This window comes from Agelaius tricolor, unplaced genomic scaffold, assembly GCF_023055355.1.
Source record: "Agelaius tricolor isolate 1412-34295 unplaced genomic scaffold, bAgeTri1.0.p SCAF_9, whole genome shotgun sequence".
NCBI lineage: Eukaryota > Metazoa > Chordata > Aves > Passeriformes > Icteridae > Agelaius > Agelaius tricolor.
In genome coordinates this window covers 27319388-27345883 of record NW_027269269.1, presented here as the reverse complement: position 1 = coordinate 27345883, position 26496 = coordinate 27319388, and the positions used below count along the sequence as shown (strand labels likewise).

General features: G+C 44.3%; 2 protein-coding genes across 3 annotated transcripts; one reads left to right on the top strand and one right to left on the bottom strand.

Moving 5' to 3' along the window:
* Nucleotides 1-492: 492 nt before the first annotated feature.
* LOC139593231 (cell surface glycoprotein CD200 receptor 1-B-like) lies at nucleotides 493-10962 on the bottom strand. The gene is made up of 3 exons (XM_071433922.1): nucleotides 10651-10962; nucleotides 9694-9948; nucleotides 493-554 (listed from the first exon to the last, which is right to left on the bottom strand). The coding sequence occupies exons 1-3, from the start codon at nucleotides 10940-10942 to the stop codon at nucleotides 493-495; spliced, it is 609 nt and encodes a 202-aa protein (XP_071290023.1). The 5' UTR covers nucleotides 10943-10962.
* Nucleotides 10963-20052: 9090 nt separating this feature from the next.
* GTPBP8 (GTP binding protein 8) lies at nucleotides 20053-25445 on the top strand. 2 transcript variants are annotated; one of them, XM_071433358.1, is made up of 7 exons: nucleotides 20053-20382; nucleotides 20688-20786; nucleotides 21261-21391; nucleotides 21690-21789; nucleotides 22193-22311; nucleotides 22752-22875; nucleotides 24092-25445. In XM_071433358.1, exons 1-6 carry the CDS (start codon nucleotides 20089-20091, stop codon nucleotides 22834-22836), a joined length of 828 nt encoding a protein of 275 aa, XP_071289459.1. In that variant the 5' UTR covers nucleotides 20053-20088; the 3' UTR covers nucleotides 22837-22875; nucleotides 24092-25445. The 2 variants fall into 2 exon arrangements, with proteins under 2 accessions (XP_071289459.1, XP_071289458.1); XM_071433357.1 differs by having other exon boundaries at nucleotides 24089-25445.
* The last annotated feature ends 1051 nt before the right edge of the window (nucleotides 25446-26496 follow it).

Sequence of the window (26496 nt, the reverse complement as noted above, 5' to 3'; positions counted from 1 at the left end):
TGCGTGTTTCCAAAGAACAATTTGAGTTATTTATATCCCAGAAGCAAGAACAACCATAGAATTTTTCTGTAGAAAAAGCATCCTTGCAATGTCTCCCTTCTGGAGGTGCACATTCACTGGCAGATTTGAGGCCTCCCAGAGAATGAGTGAGATACAAAATACTTAATGAAATGAAGTCACATGGACTTTGGACACATGTAATTCCAGTAATGAAACTGTGCAGTGCTCCTTCTCATCAATGGCTAGAAGGGGCAAGCTGGAAGTAGTTGCCACTGGTCATGGTGTTGACACAGCTAGAGGCAAAAAGCAGAAAGAAAGGCTGGCTCATGACTTCTGTTTCAACCACTGGCTCTGCTGGTTTTCACCCATTTTTTGAGAAATGTGTCTCTACGTGGAATACCTCTGTTAAGTGGAAGCCAAGGATCTCAGTGCCACAGGCTTTCAGGACAGCTACTGACCCACACAGGGCAGGTAAAGTTAAACTTTGTTTTTTCACAGCTCTTCATCTTTTTCATCTTTCTGGCACACAGACTTCTCTTTCAGGCTTATGTGATCTACAAGGAAAAAAATCTATGAGCAAGTTCCTAAAGCAAGCTCATTCTGCATGGGGCATATGGACTAAATGGTGTGACAAGAGTGACACTTGTTTGTCACTCTTCCTCAGTTTCCTTCCTGCTCTTCATAACTACTTGGGATTTGGTTTGATGGTCATGGTTATAGGTTTCTTCATACACCTATGGGACTCCTCCTCTGAACCCTAAAGGCTCATGACAAATCTAGAAATCCTAAATCCCCCTGGCTTGGGAAATGCAATGAGTCTTGTTTTCTGCCCTGTTACTCACCTAGGGCTGTGTCACTCTTGCTCCATTTCCCTTTTTGGAAATGGCAGGCCTAGCCCTTTGTTTTTATTTTGCTCCTACTTAAATTCTTAGGATTGGCTTGAGTTTCAATTTATACAGATATCTTCCTGTCTTTAGTAATCTTTCTGTTTCAAAATTATATAATTGCTTTTCCCAAGACTCCTAGGATCTAGGTCTACACTCATATATCTGAGTATAAAATATTATAGCAGCACTGGACTATACCTTTTCTTTCATTCTCTGGATGTTCCTTTGGGAAGAAAGGAACATACAGGACTGTCTTCTCTGGGAAGAAAGATTCAGTGAACAGTACACTGCATATATGAATTGTACAGTTATGAAGTCTTTATCCCCTGATTAATTCTGGCCAGGCCTTTATGAGGACTCAGCACTAAGAGAAAGGCAAAGACTACAAAACATTTACCACCAAATCTCAGACATGCCACTGCTTCAGGTTTTCAGATAAAATATTATCAACACTTTCTAGTATGAGAAAAATGTTAATCTAAATGAAAAAGTAAGCGAAAAAATATCAGGCTGAGGCAGATATTTACCACCAGCCCAAACTCATAATATTTGATAATATTATAAACCGAGACTTTTATAATGGGAACTGTTGCACACTCTTGAGAGTTGATTGTTCCCATCCTATCTACAAGCACTCACTCATGATTCTGCATAGGCTTGCCTAAAGCCTACTTGTGAAAAAAACATGGTATAATTTCACCAGACTAAAAGGATTTTTCTCCTACTCATGTTTCAGGGCATTCTTTTCTGGAATAAAGCTTTTAGCCTCTCTTTTTTAATCTAATCCCTTTTCAAAGTGACACATATCACAAAGATAAAGGTTCTGAAGCCACTGCTATGACTTCCATTAGGCCCACTGCATGAAAGAAAAGGGTCCATGGATCAAGATGCCACACTCTGTAGCCTAAACTAAGTTCAGCCTTGTTCCAGATTTCAGACTTCCTGTTTTCTATTGAGCAGGTAATTGCATGTAGTTTTCTAACTATAATCCTATGCATATTAGAAGTGCTATTGTGAGAGTAAACATGCTGAAGATTAGGAGGTGCTTACCCAGCAAGGTATTGCTAACTTAGGATAAATAGAACAGAGCTCTCTGGAGAGCTGACACACTGAAAATATGGGGGTGGATTTTTCATAATCGTCTGATGGACAGATACATTCAGTAAAACTTAAAAGAACCTGTGGTCACAGATTTTCTCTCTTGCAAATAAGCATGTATGGCAGAGTAAGATTTGAAACTTACTGATCTCTCTTTTGGTAATGGAAAGTTAGAAGCAATGGCTTGTTTTCTCACAAGAAGCTCCACCTACTCTTTGTTCACTTTGCACCTTTAGTGTGAACATACTACATACTACATCAAGATGATGATAGGAAAAAAATAGCAAAGAAAGTTATATGTTAAATGCACATTATTAAAGATTTGAAAATTAGGCAGTTAGAAGCAGTAAGAAAAGGCCCAAACATTGCATAGCATATGTGCATTATTTTACAGTCAGTAATTAGTCAGAATGTGGCAGTGTACACAAACCACAGGGAAAGACTATGCAGAAAGAATTAACAAGGGACTTTGTTATTTTGACCATCTGTGGCTGGGCCTTCACTGGAATTACCTGCAGCTGAGGCAAATGGTTTCTGTAGGAGAAAAGAAACTGCAGGGGAAACAGCTTTATTAGAAGATCTGGTGATAGCTTTTCACTTGCTTGACACTGACACCGTGCTGGAACTTGGAGTAGTGTCTTCTCCTGGTCTGAGGTGCGCTCCCTTTCCTCCCCCAAGAGAGTTCAAGAATGGATTATCTGCAAATGGGCAAAGCTCCAAAGTCTGTTTGTGGTCTTGTGGTATCCAGGGTGTGATGCTGAGCCTTGCTGTCATCAAGAGAAGCAAAACTTGTAGCTGGGTTTGTAGAAAGGAGCTTTTAAAAGAGATGCCACTGTTTCTTTTCTCTCATGCTCTGGCTGGATACCCCCATCTGCAGTGATGATGTTACTGCTGCAATCTCAGCATGACAGGCCCTAGCAGGGAAGGGGACCAGAGCAACTTCTCTGCAGCGCTTGGAAATTTTGACCCAGACTAGTGATGGCTCCTGGCTGTACGAAGTTGCTTGGGCTCAAAGTTGAATGAAATATTCAGTACAAGTACACTTGTTAATGAGGTGTGTCCTGACAGTGTGTGCAAAGCTCAACTGATTCAAGTCAGTTGAGTACCTTCCATTGTGCTATATTTGTTTTCCTACAGAAACTCACTCACCAGGGCTACTACAATATGTTTCTTTTATTTCTGCAAATAAGGGTGAGGTAAAGGCTAGGTTTGAAGAAGAAACAAAAGCAAAGATCCAATTAAAATAAACTCCAAGATTCTATATTTACATGGCTATTTCATTTGTCTCAAGTCTCAGGCTGTACACTTCATCAGAGCATTATTAGGAATGACTGTACCATAGAAAGTAATTCACTCAGGACTACATTCACCAGCATAATGCCAAATGCTACATGAGTACAATATTTTGTTGCTGCATCATGAGTTGACATACAGAACAATTAAGCAGCTGGGTGAACGTGGGCAAGAAATTATATTCTTTTCACCTCGAAACTTTTCTCTGCTTCAAAAGTGGACTGAAAATTCTATTTTTCTTACATTTGCATGGGAATACATTTATTGATTAGCCTCCAGATATTTTTTAATCTGGTTATTCATATCTTGGTGCATGAGACTAGATAGACTTGCCAATGTTCTTTTTCATGTGTTTGTTACATGTAAAACCAAGGTAATGGTTCTAAAATATGCTCTCTATTCTTTAATCTCTATCTTATGAATCAGGCAAATAACAACACTTATCTTTAAGGGCAGACAGAGAGTTTAAACTAAGCCAAAACAGCACTTGATTAACTGTGGGGTTTTGGGGTTTTTTGTGGGGGTTTTTTGTGAATTCTTTTATTTTTGGGTGACTTCAGGGAAGATTCAAAGGTCTTTCTAAATGTTGAATCTGAATACTTAATTCTAAGGCATTTTTAGTTGAAGCAAATTGAGGCATTTATAAATTCAACATTAATCATAAGGGTATTTCCAGCTCTGCCGTTGTACATCAATGTCACTGTGCACTTATTTGCCCTTACTTTTCCAGCTTGTCCATAGGAAGGCTGTAGAAGATAATTCCAAAAGTCTTTAGAAGAACGCATGCAACATTGCCTGCTCTCCCTGCTGCCCAGAGCAGGTCCAGTCACTACCTTGGTTACACAGTCACTGCTAAAGCCCATGTTATCACTAGTGAGAATGCTGCAGTGGCATGCATGAAACATCAAAAAGCCCTCACAGAAGTAAACTCAGTTAATTTCCTGGAGTGCACAATTTCTCTCACTTAAAATGTGCACCTTGTTTTCCCCAGAAAATGCTTTTGTTTTTCTGGATGATACCCAAATCTGGTATGCCTTGTTGAAGGCATGTAACTCAGCCTGTGTCTCACTGGGCAGAGGCCCCAAACAGCCACTTCGATCTGCAGTCTGCTCCAGAACAACTTCCTGTCCTCAACTTTACATGTCAGTAAAAAGCACAGTTTGATGCACATTGCTCTGAGCAGTTTCAGTTATGAGATTTTCTTAATATGAATCTTTTGCCTACCTTTTTTTTTTTTTTTTTGAGGAAATTCTCATTATGAGTGCCCGAACACAGAGAAATCATCAGTTTACATCAGGCCAAAAAGTCACATAAGAGCAACTGGCATGCATGGATATGTAGCTGGAAACCTCTAGATTTGGGGCTTCTTGTTTTCCTAACAAAAGATGAACATTTTCCTAAGCTGCTTCCTGCCACTTGTTGCCCCAAAAACAAACCCCTATGACATTCATTTCTTTTTCCCATTTCTTCCAAGAGCAGATGAAGAAAGGTCATTGTGACACTTTCTCTTCTGTGAGTTTGCAGTGTGACCTTGTGACAAGGAAATCTGAAGTCAACCCCCTGACTGGCCCTGTCCTTCTGGAAGACTTCCAATTCTTGGAGAATGCAGGCCAATATCATTATACTGTAGCTCCTGCAGTGAATATTCTTCTTTTACTTTTCCACTGAGCTGCTGATTAGCAGCCTGGTTCTGATGCAAGTGTCCAACAGCAGTGGGGACCACAATGCTAAGAAGCAATTGGTGTGCATTTCCCTGACCTCCAGCTCTGACAGGTCCTTGCTCCCAAACAGGTCAATCCACTTGGTCATGGATGAAATAGCAAGGGGCATCACTCTTGCCAACAACCTGAATTTGTTAGAACATATTTCCTTTAGTTGTTATTAGGGGGTTTTGGATAGTTTTTTGTTTTGGGTTCTTTTTTTTTACATTTTATTCTGTGTTGGCTTTTTTTGAGGAAGATAATAGTTTAATACTGGTATATGTGAAAACAACAACAAAAACAACAAAAGACAAGTACCACAAAAAATGCATGCATTTTTTTTCTGCTGTTGTGATTTAACCCTGGCCAGCAACTAAGCCCCCTGACAGCTACTTGCTTATTAACTACTTCCGCAGGTGGGATTGAACAGAGAATTGGAAGGGTAAAAATAAGAAAATTTGTGGGTTGAGAAGAAGACAGTTTAATATTAAAACAACATTGCATGTGTAGAAAAGCAAAACAAAGAATTCATTCACTACCTTCTATCAACAGGCAGCTGTTGAGCCCTCTCCAGTAAGGCAGGGATCCATCAGGCATAACAGTGGCTTGGGAAGACAAATGCCATAATGCCAAATGTCTCCTAGGGTGTGCTGCATGCTGATTAACAGCTGAACAGCAGTCATGGCTACAAACTCAATCTAGCACCAAATTTGTCATCCAACCAAATTTGTCATCATCATGTACTGAACACACCAGCAAGAAAGGCAGCAAGAGGAAGGAGAGATGCTCTAGTCTGCTCTGGGAGTTGCCCTGGAGCCTGTGCTGAAACTCTGACTCCAGAATGCTCAGGTTGTTGTATGCTCCCTCCTGCAGAAGGATTTGGGATGGCTTTGAGAGTAAATAGAACAAGGAGTAAGGGTAAGGCTTGTTACAGAACCCTGTGGACTCTGGTATGTGAATCTGATCTCTTTTACCCTCATGGAGGAAAGAGAGACCCTGACCTATTTGAATGGAAACTGTAACAAAAACTATGAGCTATTTTTCCTACGGGCTGGAGACCTGGCCAGTCTGGAGAAAAAGTAAAGAAACCCCGTAAGTGGAGCTCACAAAGAACATGTCCTGAATACCACGGACACTGGTGTCTGTGGCTGACCTAGGTCACATCTTTTGTTGGTATCTCTGAAACTGTGACCTGCCCTGGAGCCTGTGAAGAGAGGGAAGGGAGCTGATCCTCTCTGTGTGGTCCCTTTGTCTCTAACACAGCCTGTGAGAGCCAAGCAGAGCTGCGACTCTGCGGACGGTCCAGCCTCAGAGTGAGCCTGCCAGCAGAGAAGCTCTGAGCACCAAGGTTTGCAGGGGCAGGTGCTCAGAGCTGCTCAGCTCCTGCACAGAGGAGATGTAGCTGAGCACGAATTGCAGGCAGGCAGCTGATGAGAATTCAGACATCAGGACAGCTACAAGTACCAGCTAAAGTCCCTGTTGTTTTCTGCTAGCTGGCCTCCAGGTAGTTAGGTTACCATAAAGAATTAGCAGTATTTTTTTTTTAGCTTCTGAATTGTTTATTCTTCTAGCTCTTAGCTCTGGGTGCATTCACATTGTGTGTCAGCTCTGCAGAATGCAGACTCTGCTGTGACCAAACAGCTCCATGTGTTAAAAGATGGACAGAAAGGAGCTGGGTCTGTAAATGTGAAGGAGCAGTTTCATGGTGCTGAGCCAGCAGAATCATTGTCTGCATCCTGCTGGTGTCCCGTAAAAACCTCCTCAGGCAGGGATTACAGCAGTGTATTGGCTGCACCAGGAAAGGGTGAGAGGCGGCAGGGCAGTGGTAGAAAACCTGCACAGGAGAGGGAGTGCAGTGATACAGCATTTCCTCTGAGGTATAAAGCTGGATAACTGTTGCATAGGTTACTGTGCTGAGGCTGAAAAGCAGGATTTTTTGATCTTCGATGTTTAGATGAGGGGTTTGGCCCTGACTCCTTCAGTAGCTGATTCAGATGTGAAATGAGGCTCACAAAGCTTGAGAGATGGGGTCAGGCCTGGGTAGAAGCAGTGAAGGAACAACAAAGATCTAGGTTGTGTTCCAGCTTTGACTTCTCTGGTCTCTGCCCTCTCCTACTCCTTGCACTTGTCATGAAAACTAACTCAGTCTTAGACAAGTATTCTTCCATGGTTCAGAGGCTTAGAAATGGCAGTATGTCATCAGATGAACAATTCAACTCAAGGGTTCCTTTGTGACAGGACCTGTACAATGTGTTTAAATATATTAACATTCAAGACCTGTGTTCTGTGGGCTGCAGCTCTCTGGATTATGCAAAGGGATAAATTAGAGTGAGCCTTAGATCTCAGGATTGGAATAATTTCTGTGCTTCATGTAGCACAGAAATAACTGCTCAAGCTCAAAAAGATTCTTTTTTTTTGTTTTGTTTTGTTTTTTTTTGTTGTTGTTTTGTTTTGTTTTTGCAGCTGGTGGTGAAATACTTCAAAATTTTTATTGCAAAAATGAGACTTGTTCAAATTTATCTTCAGTCCTGTGTGGGATCCTCCTGGGTCCTCCTGGGAAAGCTGCTGCTCAATTACTAGACACAAACATTTTTTCTTGATTTTTTTTTCTAGAAGACATGCTGCTTAAATACTAGAATACAAGGTACCTGAAATTGAATGACTTAATTTAATACAACATGAGTTAATTCCCTATTGCATATATGTTAGATTTGACCTTATACAGAAAGATTGATACTTGCATGCATGGTAACAGCACCTGTAGTTGCACTAGAGAGAGGATGGAAGACAGAGCTGACAGGGTTGGGGAGGATCCAGCTTGCAAGCTGTGCTTCTGCACAATTACACTGGCTACACTGTAAATGTTCGCTTCCTTCTTCTGAGAGCTCTGGTTCTTGCTGAGTTTTTGCTGCAGACCACATCACTGACACATAACAGCACTTTCTTTCATCTTTGCTCAAGCCCAGACACCTCTGCAGGTGGGAGCTGCCTTGGTTTGCACCAGTTTGACATTTTCCTAGGAAACAAGACACCAACACCGTAAATGTGAGGACAAGGCTGTTCTTAGAATGCAGTTTTGGTTTCTAGGAGTGTAAAAACAGAATTCCTCCCTTTTATTTGTTAGAGAAACCCAATACCATAAGGCTTCATGTCTGTGGTCTCACATGAGCATGACCAGAGCTGGCCATGCTCCAGCCAGCACCCAAAGGAGAGATGCCAAGAGCCCTGGCACAGAGTGAAGCTAAAGTGTGACTCAAAGACAGCAGTTAGTTCTGCCTCTGTGGTGTTTGCAGAGGAATTCGGGGCAGCAACTGCACCTTGTGCCAGAGGCCAGCTTAGACAGACTAATCAGCCAAGCTGCCAGAAATCCCCAGTAGTTACAACAGCAGCAGACCTGTTCAGCTCTCTCTCTCAATACTTCCTGCCCTTCTATACTGCCTTCCCTGCCTTCCCTGGCTTTCTTTGCCTAGCAAAAAAGAGGCCAAAAGACTGGCTCTGAGCTCAGATGGGTATTTTGCTGCTTCTTTAATCTTCATAGCCTGGCAATGTTTATTCAGATCCCTCCATCAGGTGGAAAACCCCTAACCATTCCCTTTGTATTTTTTCTTCTGAATGATTTATGGCAGCAGGAAGAGCCAGGTGTGGACTTCTCTCCCTCCCTGTCTGCCTCAGCTGAGCTGTTCCAGTCCTCGGGCAAAACTCCATGAACGTGTGCAGGACTGATGGGTTTGGGACAGACTGAGCTGACTATGCATGCCATTAATTAGTACCAGAAGTCCTTCTAAGCTCCTCTGGACTGGCCAAAGGGGTTTATGTGTATTGTGTCCCATACATACCTATTAAAGAAGATGTAGAGCTCAAAAGCAGCCAGCAAGAACAGGAGACTCATAAGGCCGATAAGGCTGATGACACAGGGAAGAAAGAATCCAATCTTCTCTAAGGAGAAACAGATGCTCTTTTAGGTACATCTCACAGACACTGTTTCCCTTCTGCCTCTGTCAGGATGGCATCTCCTGGACAGTACTCTCTGTGTGCTGTACTTCAGAGGATGACCTAAGACAGCTCGAATACAGTGCCAGACACACAACTGGGAAGAAACAACATCCCCCAAGTCCTCGATGGAGGAAGCTTGTCTTTCACTGTATGGCCATTCCTACCCACAGCACTACTGCAGGCTTTGCATGTGCATCCCAGCAAATCTCAGCTCTCATTCTCTTCCAGATGAATATTTCAGTCAATTACCTATGGCTGCACACAACTTCCCAGCCACATCTTAAGCTTCAGCCTCTAAAGCCTTCACCTGCCAGCCAGCTTTGAGAACTGTAAACTGGCTTTCAGTCTTTCTGTCACAACCCATGTGTAACCAAACAATTAGCAACGTGTAATGGCACCAATGGATTACAATACATAGATCTGGATGATCATACCATTGAAACATTTGTGTGTCATGACCTTCTGAATTAATCCCACCTTTCCATTCATCCCTGGAGGCGGATGACAAATCCACTGCATCCATCTTTCCTAAAACTTCACAAAGGGTTTTACAGTTCTGACACTACCTGTGTTTATCCTTCCCCCTCCCAGCAAATTTCTTACTGGAAACTCAGCTGCCACATTTCCTGCTGCAATCCTGCCAGTGCCACTCATGTTTGCTTGGTACATGAACAGAGGGCTGAACAGGACTCTGAACACTGAAAGAACAAAGGGAAGCTCACCTGAGGGACAGCAGGATATGGACTGGCTCCAGTTCCCAGCTGGGTGGGACACCATGCAGGTGGTCACATTGGTGACATTGGTGCTACACGCTGTGAACTTGCTGAGAACAGTCACTGTCCCGTTGTTGTGGCACTTCTCCTCTGCAGTGGAGCTGCCCTCTGGGACCCAGGAGAGCTGAGCCGGTGGCTTCCCTGCTGCTGCCTCACACACAGGGCTGCCCTGCTCATCACAGGACAGGCTCAGCCTCGGGGGGGCTGCAAAGCACCAGCAAGGGGACATGCATGGAGTTAGTTTGGAACAGCTGGGATGGGCTGTTCTTGTCCTCTGCCCAAAATGAACCCAAACTGAACCCAGTGAAAAGAGGAGAATAAGGCTGGGGCTGTCATCCCCTCCCATCCCATCCCATCCCATCCCATCCCATCCCACAACATGGGCCCAAAACACACGAGACAAAGAAGAGCTCTCTTTTTCCCTTTTGCCCAACTCTCCTGCATCCAGTTGAGCCTCATCACAGCCATTCATATCCTCTGTGTGTACATGGGAAATTGCTTCACACCTGTCACTTCTAACTAGACAGTGGAAAAAGGGAGCAGCAGAAGGGAGAAGAGTTATGGGAAACAAGGAGAAAGGAGACACAGAGATACTCCCAATGAAATGCATGAGTTTGTCCCAGCAAGAATCACAGAATCACAGAATGGCTTAGGTTGGAAGGAACTTTAAAGATGCTCTAAAGATGCTCTAGTTCCAACCACCTTGCCATGCAAAGGGACACCTTCCACAAGACTGGGTTGCTTCAAGTCTCACTGGTCTTTAACACTGGGATGTCGACAGCTTCTCTGGACAATCAGTGTTCCAGTGGCACTATCCTCACAATACCAAATAGCTTCCTAATATCTAATCTAACCTTACCCTCATTAGTCTAATTTTTAAAAAGCTCCCTTTTGCACATTCCTTACCCAGCACGGTCAGGTGGTACCTTGTGTGGAAATTCCCTTCTGTTGTTGCCGCTTCACAGCTGTAATTTCCCTCCTGGGCTAGCCCCACTTGCCATATCCCAAGGGCAGGAGGCAGACCTGCTCTGAAGATCCAGTTTATGTTGTCACTACAGGTTGTTCTGTGTGTCTCGTTCGTATCAACCCTGTATACCAAGGTGCACAGGCCTCCAGCCTTGGGGGTTATTGTCCATGTTAGCATAGTTATATTTCCTTTGAGAAAGCAGGTGAGAACTGAGCTGTTACCTACAGTCATCACTAACACTGAGGAGTTGTTTCCTGAGGAGAAAAAAAAAGAGAATGTGTGAGAGGGAGCCCAGGAGTTGTGGTCTGGACTTCACAGGGAAATGTCTGCAGTGCTACAAACAAGCGTGAGGCCATGGCTGTGCTCATCTGTACGTTGTCTGTCATCTCTTCCTACAGCTGTGGATTATGGAGCCAATGGCCTGTCATGGCCAACCCCTGCAATACAAATTTCCCACTGAGGATCATCTTAGTGGATAAGACTGGATACTGGAGGAGGACCCTACTCCTGCCCATTGTCTTCAGCGGTTCCGCATCCAAAGGCTGTGCTTGTGTGAGCAAATCCTCCAGTGGGTTGCTCACAGGACCTAAAATACAGGAATATGACTGTTGCATCTGGCCACACGACAGTGGCTTTTCTCTCTAACCGTTGCTGCCAACAAAATAAACAACTTTTACTTCTGCATTCATATGAAATCCCATACAGTGGGATTTGGCCTTATCTACACCTTTCAGGCATTACACCGGTGCACATAACACTGGTGGAGCTTTGTGGGGGAGGGAAGGATTTTGCCTCATGTCTCAGGGTTTTCTTATATGTGCATTAGTGTTGCCTACATGTACAAAGGCAGCCTCTTTTGTGAGGCACTTGTGAGACTGAGAGAAAAAAAGAGTCTGAGGTGCAGGTTGTAATCCAGTGTGAAGAGTAGCTGAGGGAATGGGACTTTTGTGTCCTCTGGCTTCTGCTGAAGTTAAAAGCAAGCAATTCCTAGATTTCACAATGTTTGTGAATGAAACTTCGCAGTTATTGGGTTTATAGGAATAATACCCATAGCTGTAGTCCAAACAAACCTCTCTTTATCACTTCACTCATTTCCTCTTTTAGCTGGTGGCCATTAAACTTTGGGACAGTAAACCACTGATCTCTCAGTTCTGTGTGTCAGTGGTGGAAAATGAGTTGCTCTTTTCTTTGGCTGAGTAATGGTTTTAGTGACAGTCTGAAAGCTGTGTATGAGGAGAAAATCTCTCAGGTTTCCTTTTCCCTCAACATCACTGCCCTGTACAGCAGAATCAAAGTGTGAAAACATCCACCCCACTTTTGTTCTGGACATAGGCTGTCCTTTTAATGTAGTCAAGCACAGATGACAATTTCTGCCCTGATGCTCCAAAGCTTCTAGTAACCAATTTCCTTGATTATAGTGATGACAGATTAAATAGTTGAGGTGTCCAGGGCATTCCCCTGGAGAGAAAACCCATTCATGTTTGCTGCTAGATGCAGAGATCCTCAAGAGACTCAAGATCACTTTGTGACCTGTTCCACCTGTGCTAACAAAAGCAAACGAGAAAAAGAACCAGGATTTTGATTAATTAACGTAGATCATGGAGGGAAAAGGATTATAGCTGCATTCTCAGATCCCATATTTTTGGAATTTGTTCTTCCAAGTCTTACTGAAACTTTCATTCTGAGCCTTGTGTCATAAAATCTCATGATATCTCACTTGTCAGCACAAGTCACTAATACCTAAGAGTAGAGCTTGACAGGGTGATCATACTGATCATAAAACCTCACATCAATTATGTTTGTAATAAATTTGTCAATTATAATGAAAAATATTATAATCCAAGAAAATCATTATCAGTTTTCAACAAAGAATTGAAAAGCCCAAGTTCAGCACATTATTTATTGGTTGACAACTGAAAAAATCTATTTGCAGCTAGAAATGTTTTGATTTCCAGATTATTGGTTTTTCCATCAAAAAGTCCCTTCAGCAATTTGTAAAGATCCCTTCAACCAGGCTTTTCTTTCCCAAAGCAGAGTTGAGTACATATCATTCTGATACCCTGCCTTTTCCTCCCCTGCCCTTAACAGAGAGATGGTGCCAAAGTACCATCAATACCTGTAGTTCCTGTGACTGCAGCGATAGTGAGAAGGACAATGGTGCAAATGCTCTTCCTGACAACTTTCAAAGTAGGTCTTGCTTTTGTGGATGAGAAGGCTTTCTTGCACTGCCCAGCTTGATGTGAGCTCCCCAACATTCCTGCCAGTGATCCTGAAGCCAGAGCCACTGTTCTTCCTCTGCTCCTGAGAGCCCCACAGTGCAGCTACAAAGAGCTGGTTCTTCTTCCTAGCATGAGCCTTTCTCTGATGGGAATTGATGAGCAGAGAGGAAGTGGTATTTGTATTTGCTCTCTTCCCAGTGGCCTTCAAGCCCACTGTCCCCAGTGTTACTGTGGGATGACAAAGTCTACAGCAGAACTTGCACAAAGCCTGACCAGTGTGATTTTTCATGTTTCGCTTGGATCTTGCGGTTAACAAAATTTTTAACACAAGGCTCTCATCTACATTTGGCAGGATTATTGGCACAGATCAATTATGACATCTGGCAGCTCAAGCTAGGGACCTCAAAAGAGGGTCCAGGAACAAAGACACTCCTGAGCAATTATACCCTTACAATTTGATTCCCTATCCCTCACATGACAGTCTAGACCCATAGCCACATTAGGGTCTAGGATCTTCTCACTCTTTACTGGCTCTCTGTTCCATTACCAAGTGGTTGCTACATGATCATCTTCACATCCTCCTACATCAGTGTCAGTGTCAGGATTTGGGTCAGCCTCATAGTCCTTGTTGTAATATGGCTGTTACAGTTCATAGTACAGAATCATGGAACCAATTAGGTTGGAAAAGACCCCCAATATCATCGAGTCCAACCTGTGACTGATCACCACCGTGTCAGCTACACCATGGCACTGACTGCCATGTCCAGTGGTTTCTTCAACACGTCCAGGGACAGTAAGTCCACCACCTCCCTAGACAGTCCAATTCAATGTCTAATCACCCTTTCTGTGAAGAAATCCTTTGTGATGTCCCTTGGCACAGCTTGAGACTATGTCCTCTTGTCCTGTGGCTTGTTGCCTGGGAGAAGAGGCCAATCCCCACCTGGCTACAACCTCCTTTCACATACTTAAAGAGAGTGATAAGGTCACCCCCAAGTGTTTTCTTCTCCAGGCTAAACAACCCCAGCTTCCTCAGCCTCACAGAACTTACTCTCCAGAGCCTTCACCAGCTTTGCTGCCCTGCTCTGGACACACACCAGGACTCAATCTATGGGCTGGCCACTCTTGCTATTAATATTAAAGTAATATTTAAGCTCCTAGGTTTACCAGTCATAACTATCTTGAATATTCAGATTATTATCTCCACATTTCACTACAATTCATCTTTGATTTACATAACATACTTGTATAGTTCAGATAAAGCTCAGTTTCCAGCCTAACAACACTGTGTATTTCAAGCAAACACCTATTTCAAATAACATAAAATTTTCAACACTCACATAAGAATTTTATCATTGAATTAGGGGAAGGATATTTTTAGTTAACCACTTTAAGTATGTTCAACATAGTAAAAGCAAAATCTCTTGAAAAAAATTCCTCAACACAGGTTCTGCCCCAGCATCATGTGGTTTAGCAGTGAAGTGCAACAACCATTACTCATTATTCAAGGCAGGTCCAAGATGCAAAGATCACATGTAGATCCCTGTGATGTGAGACATACCATAGTTTCAACCATACAGTCTGTGGGTAAGGTAGTTCAAAACTGCCTGGCAGAGGCAGCATGAAATAATGGTCCAAGCCATGAAAATCAGAAGATTTTAGGGTCCTAATCACTGGGGGTTTAATTGGGAGCAACAGACTCAGGCACCTGGAGAATGTTAGGGTCATTTTAGAAACTAAGGCAGGAAAACTCCTGATAAATGGGGAGAATTCCTTTCAGTATGGGATGCAACCTAGTCTGGTTATTTTGGGGAAAGGCTTAATGATTTTGGGTCTGGGGCTTTTTGATAAAGATTCTGCCTCATATCTGATATTCAAAGTGATAGCTGGAAAATCATGTTGGTATTTCTTTAATTAGCCTTTTGGGACTTGAGTCTCTGGATTACAGTCTGTCCACAACACAGAAACTTACTGCATGACTGTGGACAGTGGAAAGGTTGTCCGTGGGTGATTTAGCAGAGGGAGGACTGCTGGGAGGTTTTTGGTTTTCAAAGCCCAAACTCTCAAACTGGAGCCAGACAGCATGGCAGTATTGTTTCAAGAAGACCACTGCTGTGTCCCAGGCAGTGGATCCAATCAGCTGTGCTGCTGGACCTGCTGGTTCTCCAACCACCTCCAGCACAGCCCTGGAGCTCCTTTCAAGTGTCCTTCACTGTTAGGTTGTTTCGGTTTCAGGCTTCTGAGACCCTGTTTTAGTTGAATTCATAGCTCATAGTCACCATGACATCCTGTTTCCTTTATGTTGTTTCTGGCTCTGGACGTACCTCCACGAGAGTGACTCAGCCTCCCCCTGCACCCCCCATAACAAATTCTAGTTTTAGCTGCCATCCTGGACATTTCAGAGCAAGCTCCTAGCACTCATTAATGATTCAGGCCCCGAGAAAGCAGAGTTTTGCAAAGATTGGCTTCATGTTGCTGCTGCTGCACCTGCTGCTACTAGGGTTTTTGTCAGACGCATGTTATAGCTGTGCTTTCTTCTCCATCTCCTGGTCAAAGTAAGCAACAGCATTAACCTTGAAAAGTTCTTTTTCTTTTCACCTAACAGTCAAAAACCCCAAAACATTTAACTTTCAGTGTCACTGTGATATTTTCTGAAAAATCCCTTTGCCAGGATTTCTTCTCCTGGGAAGTTGAGAAGCCTCAGAGAAAAATGTAAATAATAATTTTCTGATTGCTTCTCTTTGTGTTTTGCTGCTTTGGAATGTGGTAGGTGAGTCTTTCATTGGTTCCATGTGAATTGTGTTTTCTTAATGACCAATCACAGCCAGCTGTGTTGTTCTCTCTGAGTCTGTCACAGGTTTTTATTATCATTCTTGTCTAGCCTTCTGATGTCTCTCTTTCTTTAGTATAGTTTTAGTACATAATATAATATAATATAATATAATATAATATAATATAATATAATATAATATAATATAATATAATATAATATAATATAATATAATATAATATAATATAATATAATATAATAATATATCAGCCTTCTGAGAACTTGGAGTCAAATTCTCATCTCTCACCTCATCCTGGGGACCCTCACAACACCACAAGCCCTTCCAGAGATATTAATTGGGTTTTCTCCAATACTGATTTTATAAGTTTGGGTCCAGGAGAAAAAAAAGCCCCACAAATTTAACACAGATATTGAAAAGAGAATTTCAGTTCTGTAAAACCGGTGGAAATGACTCTTCAGCTGTGGCTAGCAGTGTTAGCTGCCACATGAATAATAATGACTCTCTTTGATTTCTTTACTAAAGAACCTTTAAGAAAGCATTTTCCACTAATGTGTATAATGAGTATTTTAATTGTTTAACTATTTTTTGTTAAAGTCTCAGAATATCCAGCCCTTGAGACATATGTGGCCTTGATTTCCTTCTTGGGACTAGAGACACTTCACCCTGCCCCCAATTGCATAATTTGCATAGAGGAAAATGCAGAGCTTCTTAGCATTTTATACAAATAATTTGGCCTTTAAAATTCCATATCCTAGTAGCTCTAGTTCCTAAACCACCTTCCAAGTGAAAAAAAGATAAGATGTACTTTAAGGGGAAGCACAGATTCAGACACAGTCAGTAGTGCTGTTAATGTCACAAAAGAAAGCAGGCAGGCTGGTGTGTTCACCCTGTCTTTTCCAGCGTGCTTCCTGGTGAAAACATTTGGTCCACGTTTCCCTTGAGGGAAATGAAACTCAAGAACTCGGCTAGTTTTGGTTCACAGGACCTAAACCAACTGTCCCAATGCACCTCACTGCTCTCCCAGAACTCCATCTCTCCAGCTGGTCTCACAGCTACTCTTCTCTGACACATATCTGAAAGGAATGATGATTTGACCTGTCTCACAATGCTGGGATAGACAAGATCAGACCAGACAAGACAACTGGGGTTGCCACTTCCTTCCAGCTCCGTGCTCTTGACTATTGTTTGGGATTTAGGTCAGTGTCAATGGTTATAGATCCCTCTTTCAAACTTCAGAGGAATGATTGTCAGAGTTTTTAATGTGGACTAAATTACTTTTGTAGCAATTCCCTAACACTTGAACTACATAACCAGCAACTGAAAAGAGACATCTGCTGCCACAGACATGAGCCATAGGCAATGTCAGTGTAAATGCCTGATGTTTGGCAATAACATGCACAATAAAAAGCAGAGTCTTTCAGAGGAGATACAAAACAGGCTTAAATGTTGGTTATTTACCAGCTCCATCCATAGTAACCTGCCATCTTCCATCTCCATACGATCTGCCCCAGAGAACCTGAACTGCAGTTTGGTCCAACGAAAAAACAACACCTTCCACTGAAATGTACAGTTGCAGTCTCCAGGTTTTAGATACGGTATTAGTGGATGCTCTCTGCTAAAATTACAAGTACTCAAAAGGTCCTATACCACGTTAATTTGTTCCTTTTACCTATATAGTCACATTAAAAAAAGACTTAATTAGTGGCTGGGACCCTGGCCAGTGTACTGGGCACCTCTGTTCTCATCATCACACCTACAGATGTGGTGTTAAATGGGCTGATAAGTTTCTCTGTGCTGCAGAACATGTGCCTGGCAGGGGTAACTATTGCAGGGTGCTTTGAAGCAGGCAAGTCTGCTGCCCGCAGCTGTGAGCTGTGTGGGACTCTGAGGCAAAAGTAGCTGAAAGCACTTGTTATGCTTCATGTGTCACAATTTGGCACAGAAATGAGGAAATCTACCTGCTGGTGTGGTTATGAACATGTCTCTCTCTGGCCAGTGATTTTTTTCTGTTATTAGAATCACGACAGATTTCAATTCAATTAAATTGCTGCTTTAGTACCCCCCTAAAAAGGATTAGAAGTGTTCCTGAAGTAATTCTTGAAAGTTTAGCCTTTTTTTCCCTGCATTTATAACTATTTGTGCCACAGGCAGTGACAGGAGAGAGGCCTGTCCTGTATAAATAAAAGTCATCTGTAGATTTATTTGGGAGCACTCTTCTAAGTATGCATGTATCAGCCAGTGATTGCAATCTGTCCTAAGCTATGCACATTTGAGTTCTGTCTTGCTGTAAAACAAAGCAGGTTTTAAGAGGACTTAATTTACAGGACTGAGGTAGAATACAGGGGTTTTTCCCTAGGTTTACCCTATTAACCTTTCACTGTTAAGCACTTTCACTGATCATAAATTTGAGAAGCAGCTTATGGATTTCAGTAGAAGTTTGTCTTACTAGAAAATATTCAAAGCTATCTCTGAGAAGCATGTATGTTGTTAGCGGCCCTTAAGGGATTCTTAAGGGATCAAAGTTCTCTCCCTATAGTTTTGCAACTGAGCTCAATACTAAGAAAGTAGGATATAGCCTCTGTTATCTTCTAATGGTCCTTCCTGACCTTGAATCTATTAATTGTAATAATGGAACCATCCAGACTAACAGGGCTTTAAACACAGGGCTGTGACTACAGAAGGAAAAGGGGTCTCTGTCTCAAAGGAAAGGCAGTGTTGCACAGGATGTCCAGGCTGGCCTGGGTGTAAGGTTGAACATCAGGATATTTTCACGTATTACTTTTATGAAGATACTGATGAAGTTTACTTTCATTTGATAGTGTTAAAATTACAGTACTTTGAAATGTTTCAAGGACATACATTTATTTCTGTGGTTTTACAGCCCTATGAACTGTAGTCATGAAGGAGAACAATGTAAAAAGCTTTATGTGTATTTTTGATAGGAAAACAGCACTCTAATACATATCAATTAAGTAGTAAAACTTCAGGGGTCTTCTTACTATAGTGTGAACACAGGTGACAACAGTTTTATGGTTGCTTTGGGTTTATTTTATTCAAAATAAAACTGACCTCTACATAGTTGTCCATGAAAAAATATTTTGTTGGTTGTTTGGTTTTTTGGTTTTTTTTTCCCTGAAACAACTTAATTTTTTTACTTATCAGAAGAGCACTTGGAAAACTGAGGGCTGCAGCTGGGAGGTGGACAGTGCTATAGGACAGGGCTGCTTTGTCCTACTCCCTGGCCAAACAGGGCATCAGCACATGGAGCCCTCAGCAGCTTGACAGTGTGGCTGGGCTTGGCCTGAGAACACACATTGGAAGACACAGAGCTGAAAAGATGATACAAAACTGGGAGGAGCTGTTAACTCGCTCAAAGGCAGACGTCCTGCAGAGAGACCTCGATAAATTAAAGGACTGGGCAATCGCCAACTGTATCAAGTTCAGCAAGGGAAAGTGCCAGACTCTGTATCTTGGATGGGGCAACCCTGAATGTATGGACAGACTGGGGAATGAGTTGGAAAGCAGCACCATGGAAAGGGACCCGGAGGTCCTGGTTGATGGAAAGTTGAACATGGGCCAGCAGCGCCCTGCAGCCAGGAGGGCCAGCCCTGTCCTTGGGGCATCAGGTCGGCATCACAGCCGGGCAGGGGAGGGGATTGTCCCACTCTGCTCTGAGCTGGGGCGGCCTCACTTGGAATATTGTGTGTAGCTCTGATCACAACATAAGGAGGGTATAAAGCTGTTAGAGAGTGTCCAAAGTAGGGTAATGAGGATGGAGAAGGGGGAAGCTGTATGAGGGGCAGCTGAGGTCATTTGGGCTGTTCAGCCTGGAGAAGACTGAGGGAGACCTCATCGCAGTCTAGTTCCTCATGAACAGGAGGCACAGGCGCTGATCGCACTCTGTGCTGACCAGTGACACGACCCGAGGTGATGGCTTGAAGCTGTGTCTGGGGAGGTTTAGGTTGAATATTAGGAACAGGTTCTTCCTCCGAGAGTGGCTGGGCCCTGGAACAGGCTCCCCAAGGAAGTGGTCACAGCATCGAGCCTGGCAGAGTTCAGGAAGTGTTTGGACAACACTCTCAGGCACATGGTGTGATTTGGAGATGGTGCTGTGCAGGGCCAGGAGCTGGACTTGATGATCCTTGTGTGCCCTTCCAACTCAGCATATTCTGTGATTCTACAAACAGCCGGGCCTGGGCAGCACCGGCGGCTCTTGGGGGTGGATGCGGACGGCGAGCGCACACGCCGTACCGGGCCCTGACAGCCGCCGGCCCGCTGGGGGCAGCTGCGGCAGCGCCCCACGGCACCGCCCCGCTGTCCCGCCCCACCACCTTCCGGGGCGGGCCGGGTCCCGCCTGCAGCTGCCGCGATGCTGCTGCCCCGGGCGGGTGGTGCTGCGGGCCGGGCCTCGCCGCCGCTGGCCGCCCTGTCCCAGGTACTGCGGCTGGAGCGGAGCCGCCGCACCGCGATCGTGTTCCCGCTGCAGAAGCTGGAGCGGTACCTGGCAGCCGGCACCGACACGGCGCCGTTCCGCCTCTTCCAGCCCGGGCTGGCCGCCCTGCAGCGCGCCGAGGCGCTCTTCAGGTCCGACCGCGGGCACCCCATCGACTACGTGAGCTCCGCCGTGCGCATGGACCATGCCCCACCGCCGGCCCTGCCCGAGGTCAGGCGAGCGCTGCCCCTGCGGCCGGGACCGTGCCGGGGCAGCGCCTTCCCTCCGCCCGGGCCACCCCGGGCTGGGCTCAACTGCGGGGATAAAGGGGTGGTGGAGTGGTTATATAGCTCTGTCAGAGCGCCGCGCAATGTGTGCGGCACTTAGTGCTGCTTTTTAACAAATCGTTTATTTGTTGTTGGTACCCGTTGTGCAGCTCGGCAGCCTGACATGTCCGTGGCTGGGAAGTGACCAGGACTGGCTGCAGCGAGAGGTGGGCAGGTGTAGATGCGCCTTCTCTGCCTCTCCCCCTGCAGGTGTGCTTCATCGGCCGAAGCAATGTAGGGAAATCATCTTTAATCCGGGCCTTGTTTTCACTGGCTCCAGAAGTGGAAGTTAGAGTGTCAAAAACTCCGGTGAGTCATGTTTTTAACTTCTCTCCCTTTGGGTCATAAGCTGGTACCAGTCCAGAGGACAGGACTGAGAAGGGTGGGAGGGAACAAGCTCTTGAGTAGCCTGAAATGACAGGAAGTTTCAGCTCTGGTAGCCATCCTCATGGCTGGCACTGGCCTTGCTCTAGCCCAGAAAGAGGCGGAGCCCAGCCTAGCTCTTCAAGCAGATGAAGGAGCTGCACTAGCTGAGCAGGTGTGCTGTAAAGGCCTTTGAGAAGAGCCAAGCTTAGAGAGCCATTAAGGTATTTTTAGTCCATTTTATGATTAGAGCCGTGTAGGATTGCTACACGGGTAGGAGACTGGGCAGTTTAAAGCATTCTGGGAGGGGCAGGAGTCTGATATAGAGATATTTTGCAGAGCACCTCCTAGTACACTGCTTAAAGCAGCTTTTTTAGAAACCACCCCTGTGCTTCATCTTGCCTCAAATCCTCTCTTCAGGGCCACACCAAGAAGATGAATTTCTTCAAAGTAGGGAAGTACTTTACTCTGGTGGATATGCCAGGATACGGCTATCGCGCCCCGCAGGACTTTGTTGAGATGGTGGAGGCCTATCTGCAGGAACGGCACAAGTAAGGGACCTACCTGTACCTCAGCACAGGGAAAGCCAGACTGACACCCCTGTACAGCATCATGTAATGAGGGGAGAAAATGCACAGGGGTTGCTGCTTCCATCCATTAGTGCTGACATCATTTCCCTGGAAGCTTCTGCCTTGTCACTCATTAGTGCTCAAATAGGTCAAAAGAGCAAGAAAGATTGAGGTGCTGCTCCATGCTGACCCTTAGTTTCCATGCATGACTTTTCCTGGCTCTTCAGCAGAGCAGGCATGAAATAATGGTGACAATTACTGTTGCTTGTATTTCTGGCAGCTTGAAGAGGACTTTCCTATTAGTTGATGGTGTAGTTGGACTCCAGAAAACAGATCATATTGCAGTAGAGATGCTGGAAGAGTTTGGGATTCCTTATGTGGTAGGTAATGCTTCATTCTTGGGTTGGTTATAAGGTACAGGTAATCTAGAAAGGTACTCTCCACCTGAGCTTGTGCAAGTTGACCTACCTAAGCAGTAACCCTTTATTGTTAATAAAATAGGTTTATAATGTGTTGAGGAAGACAAATGGGATTTAAGAGGGGTTTTTATGTGGTTTATTAAATAGATTTTTTTTCAGTGCTCGGCTTGAGCAGCTTGAAAAGGTGCACTCCTTATGCAAGCCATAGTTTTGGTGAACTGTGTTAGACTATTTTTTCCCCTAGATATGACCAGAGCTTTCAGACTGCTTTGTAAGACAATCTAGGACTCTTACAGATGTTCCAGCTTAACAGCAAAATAATCTTACTTTCTTCTCTGAATCCTCCCTTTCTGGATCCATGCAGATGGTGTTAACAAAAATTGACCGAGCATCCAGGGGATTATTGTTAAAGAATGTACTGGAGATCCAGGAGTTTGTAAAGGACAACACACAGGGATGCTTTCCTCAGCTGTTCCTGGTCAGGTAAAGTTCCTCTCCACTGCTGCTGTTGCGTTTCTGGTGATGAGTTCAGTAGGGCAAGATACCAGCACAAGTCTGTATGGTCTAGAGGCAGCACCTCTTTGTGCCCCAAGGATAGAGGGTGGGCTGCTGATAGGGAAATGTCCCTTCCCCTCTTTCCCCCTTCTCTGCAAGTGAGTTTTGTTTCCAAGGGTGCTTCTTCCTTTGGCCTTTCTCAAAGCAGGGCAGCAATTCCTGTGCTGCATGGTAGCAGGCTTTCCCATTTTATTTGGAGCTCTGGTAACAGTAAGAGCTGCAATTGTTGCATTACATAGCCAAAATACAGGCTTTCACCAAGGTGTACTCTGAGACGTGTAACTGAGCACAGCCAGTGGCTGTTTGTCTTTATTACTCCAAGGCACATCAATATGTGGCACTGAACATCTATGCCTCTGTTTCCACAGTTCTGTGGAGTTCTCAGGGGTTCACTTGCTCAGGTGTTTTGTAGCCCATGTTACTGGAAACCTGCCCACTGTAGAGGCCAGCTGAAAAGACCTGCTGATCTGCTTGGCTCATCAGGAACAAAAGGTACCAAAAACAGAGGTCTGGGGTTTTTGTTGCAAATAACCCAAGTTACTATATGGTATTTTTGAATAAATTAGTATTTATAAAGCTAATATTTTTCTTTATTAGGTTCATCAGTTCAGGAAGTTTGCAATGTGAATTAATCCAGGTTATTATAAAACTGTTTCATAAAACCTACATGATTGTGCTAAGGAGAAAAAAAGTAGGTAACCTCCACAGAGAAGGGAAGTTTTAATACAGCATTTCCTCTCCCTACACTGAAATGTTCAAAAATCTACTACTCCATGCCTAACCTCCGCTATATTTAGGATACTAGAGACAGTCTAGTAATATCATTAATAAAGAGGCATTTATTCTATAGTGGAGTTAAATACCAATGTTACCGGATGGAACGTGCCTGGGCTCATCTGGCCCTTGCTGCTTGACCAAAGGCAGCAGCTGTGGTGGTTTCACCTCAGAGACACCTTTGGCTGGCTGGATGCTGCAGATCGGCGCTTGGGACAAGTCCAGGCAAGCAGGAGCTCAGGTTTACCTCTGGCGGAGAAGCTTTAAGGCGAGGTGAAGGAAAAAGGAGTCGGGTTCTGCTGGAGGGTTTCTACCTAGAGCTTTATTCCTGGCACACAGCCCTCTGAATCCAGCAACAGCTCTTAACAGAACTCCCGAACTGCGTGGTTGCTGTGTCTTTTAACCCCAGGGAGAGGGGGAGGGAAGGGGTAGGGATCCCACCAACAGGTAAGGGGGGGGGAAGTGTCAGGGGACAAGTGACACCTGGATGGCCCAATGTCCCCAGGGCTGAGAGGCATCTTTTAAACTTCGCCAATCACACGACACCCTTGCTGGAATGCCAAAACTGACGGACAGCAGTCAGCAGGGGGCAAGGGGAGGGGAAGGGAGAGGTTATTATTGGCGCACCTGGGGAAAGAACCGGGATGGACAGGCTATTACATCACACTGCAACAAATCTAGGAAAGAAAAACTATAGCCATAACATTAAGCAAACTGTATTGCTCAGTTGAACTGTATGATACACAGAGATTTACTTCTCACGGCTGAGGTTGGGGTTAGGGTTAATATAGCAGGGACCAAAAACTACCTCCTGTACAACCTACCTGCTCTAAGGCCATGCAGAGTGGAAATAGCCAACCTGTTACCTGTGAAGATGTGTTTGATGTCTTTTATATTTTACTTTTGTAACTCTTCTGTGTTCTGTGTTCAGTAGGTGCAGCAGGATAGCGTGCCTTGCTTGCAGACATTGAGTTGTCCCTGTTCTACAAGGATGAAGGAAGAACACATCTTTTACGGGATCTGCTTTTCCAGGAGTGTTGCCTTGAAACAGAGTGGAATAAAAGACTGACATCTAGAGGAGCCCTATCCTGCACACTGTCATGAGTCAGTGCTGCATCTACCTTCTATTTTGAGATCCAGCATGAATTTCTGCAGCTCCACGTGGATGAAATGCCAGATCTGAGGCACACCATCCATGATCTGTATCGGCTCTACCCTGGCAGCTGAAGCACAACACTGATATGTCCTGTACACTTTAGGGGAACTGCTTCCCACAGCAGCTGTGTCTGTCTAAGAGCACTTCAAACTGTCCAGTTACAAGGCAGAGCTGGATAAAAGGACAGCCATCAATAGCAGCACTCATACAGGAGAACTGAGTCTGAAGCTATGAAGTGCCTGTGTCAAACCCTGGCACTCAAGTCTTTTCCATGTCTTAATGTGGCCAAGTGTGGTTATGCAGTTGTCAGTTACTTGCATTAAGTGTTTAAACCTCAAGAAAGGAAAGTTCTTTTCTAAATCACTCTGACAGTGCAAAAGGACTAGAAATACCACTTTCTTACAATATGCAATTTCTTGTAACACACTAGACATGAGACAAGATCTGTTTTCAGCATACGTGTAAGAACAGGAGCATGTCATGAATGCAGTAAATGTGGCTCTCTAGCTTCTGCATCTTAGTGATCAAACCTGTAATTCTGTAATCCCAAAATGCTGCAGGGCAAACCAGCCCAAGAGATGCATGATCCTAGAACTGGAGTAGTAGCTATACAGGTGAAACAGGTGAAAGTGAACACTTCAGGAAGGGCCTTTTTGTAGAATCTTTAAACCAGGATCTTCCAGAAACATCAGTCTCGTCAAGGCTGTAATTTTCAGGGCCTCAGCCTTGACTGAAGACCCTCTGAAAATAGCCCTGAATATGCAAAAAAATGCCATTCTGGTTTAAGTCCCTCCTCAGAACAAAACCCCTTAAATTTCATTACAACCCCTTACAGTGCTGGGAAGTCTTTTACTAACCACTTAAATACATTAAATACGTCCTGTTAATCCATTTGTACAAACAAACTGGATGTGTGTGCATGGAACATTAGAGGTACCATCTTCTCCAGAAGAACCAGTTTTACCTCCAGACACATCTTGGTTTTATTCAGAAGTGCTTCAGATACTGGAATAACTCCTGCATTTTGGTCAGCCATTTGCAGGAGCCAATACTACAGTTTGATTCTTGAGTGTGACAATGCCCCTGTAACAAAACAGTAAATAAAATCAAGTCCTCTCCCTAAACAGTAAAACATGGATTTAAGTGCCTTTATGGAAACAGGCTTTGGGAAAACAGGTGTCTTGACACACTACTGGACTTTTTTTTGCCAGGTTCTTAAGGAACCAGCTGAATTGCAAAGTGAGGAGCTGCACTTTCTCAGGCCACGGACACAAAAGATCTCCCTTTCTTTCCCTCTCGTTGATGAGTGGGGGGTGGGCCTGGCAGCATAGAGATATAGTAGAGCTCATTTCAGTTTTAAATTCAAGTGTCTTTAGTTGTTAGCAGTGTGCAAGCTTTACTTAAGGCTCCTGTCATTATGTGGTAAAGCTATGCCTATTCTGCAGCTGGTTACAGAAATTATGTTGAGTATTAGCTTCATTGGAAAAGGATTTCACCTTGTGCATCTTTCCTGGTCTTTCAGCAGTACAATCTCCATTTTCTTCCTCTACTCTGTCATGTGTCTGGTCTGGTGTGTTGTCACAACCCTGACACTACAAAGGCAGTATTTTTGCAAGTGTTCAAAATTAGAATGCTGCAGTCTGGACAGGTGCACTAGTAGATCAGTGAAAACTGGTTAAACAATTGAGCTCAGAGCATAGAAGCCAATGGGTCATACGCCAGTTGCATGGCAGTTACAATTGGAACACAGCAAGGATGCATTCTGGAATGTGTCCAGTTTAACATCTTTATGAGTAATCTGGAGGAAATGCATTGCTATCAAATGTGCCTAGGGCACCAAACTGGGGGGAACAATGGGCCTGCTCAAGGGCAGGGCTGGAGCAAAGGGGCTGACAGCTACTGTATGGAATACAACAGGACTGGAGCACCTCCCCTACAAAGACAAGTTGAGAGAGTCGGGTGCTATCCAGAAGGTGGAAACCTCATAGCAACCTTCCAGTACATGAAGGGAGCCTAAAGAGAAACCAGATGGGGCCCATCAGAAACTCTAGTGCTAGCACAAGGCGGAATGGGTACAAACTGAGAGGGGACGTACCTTGGGCAACCTGGTCTCGTGGGAGGTGTCCGTGTCAACGGCAAGAGGGTTGGGATTAGATGGTCATTAAGGGCCTTTATCCCAGCTC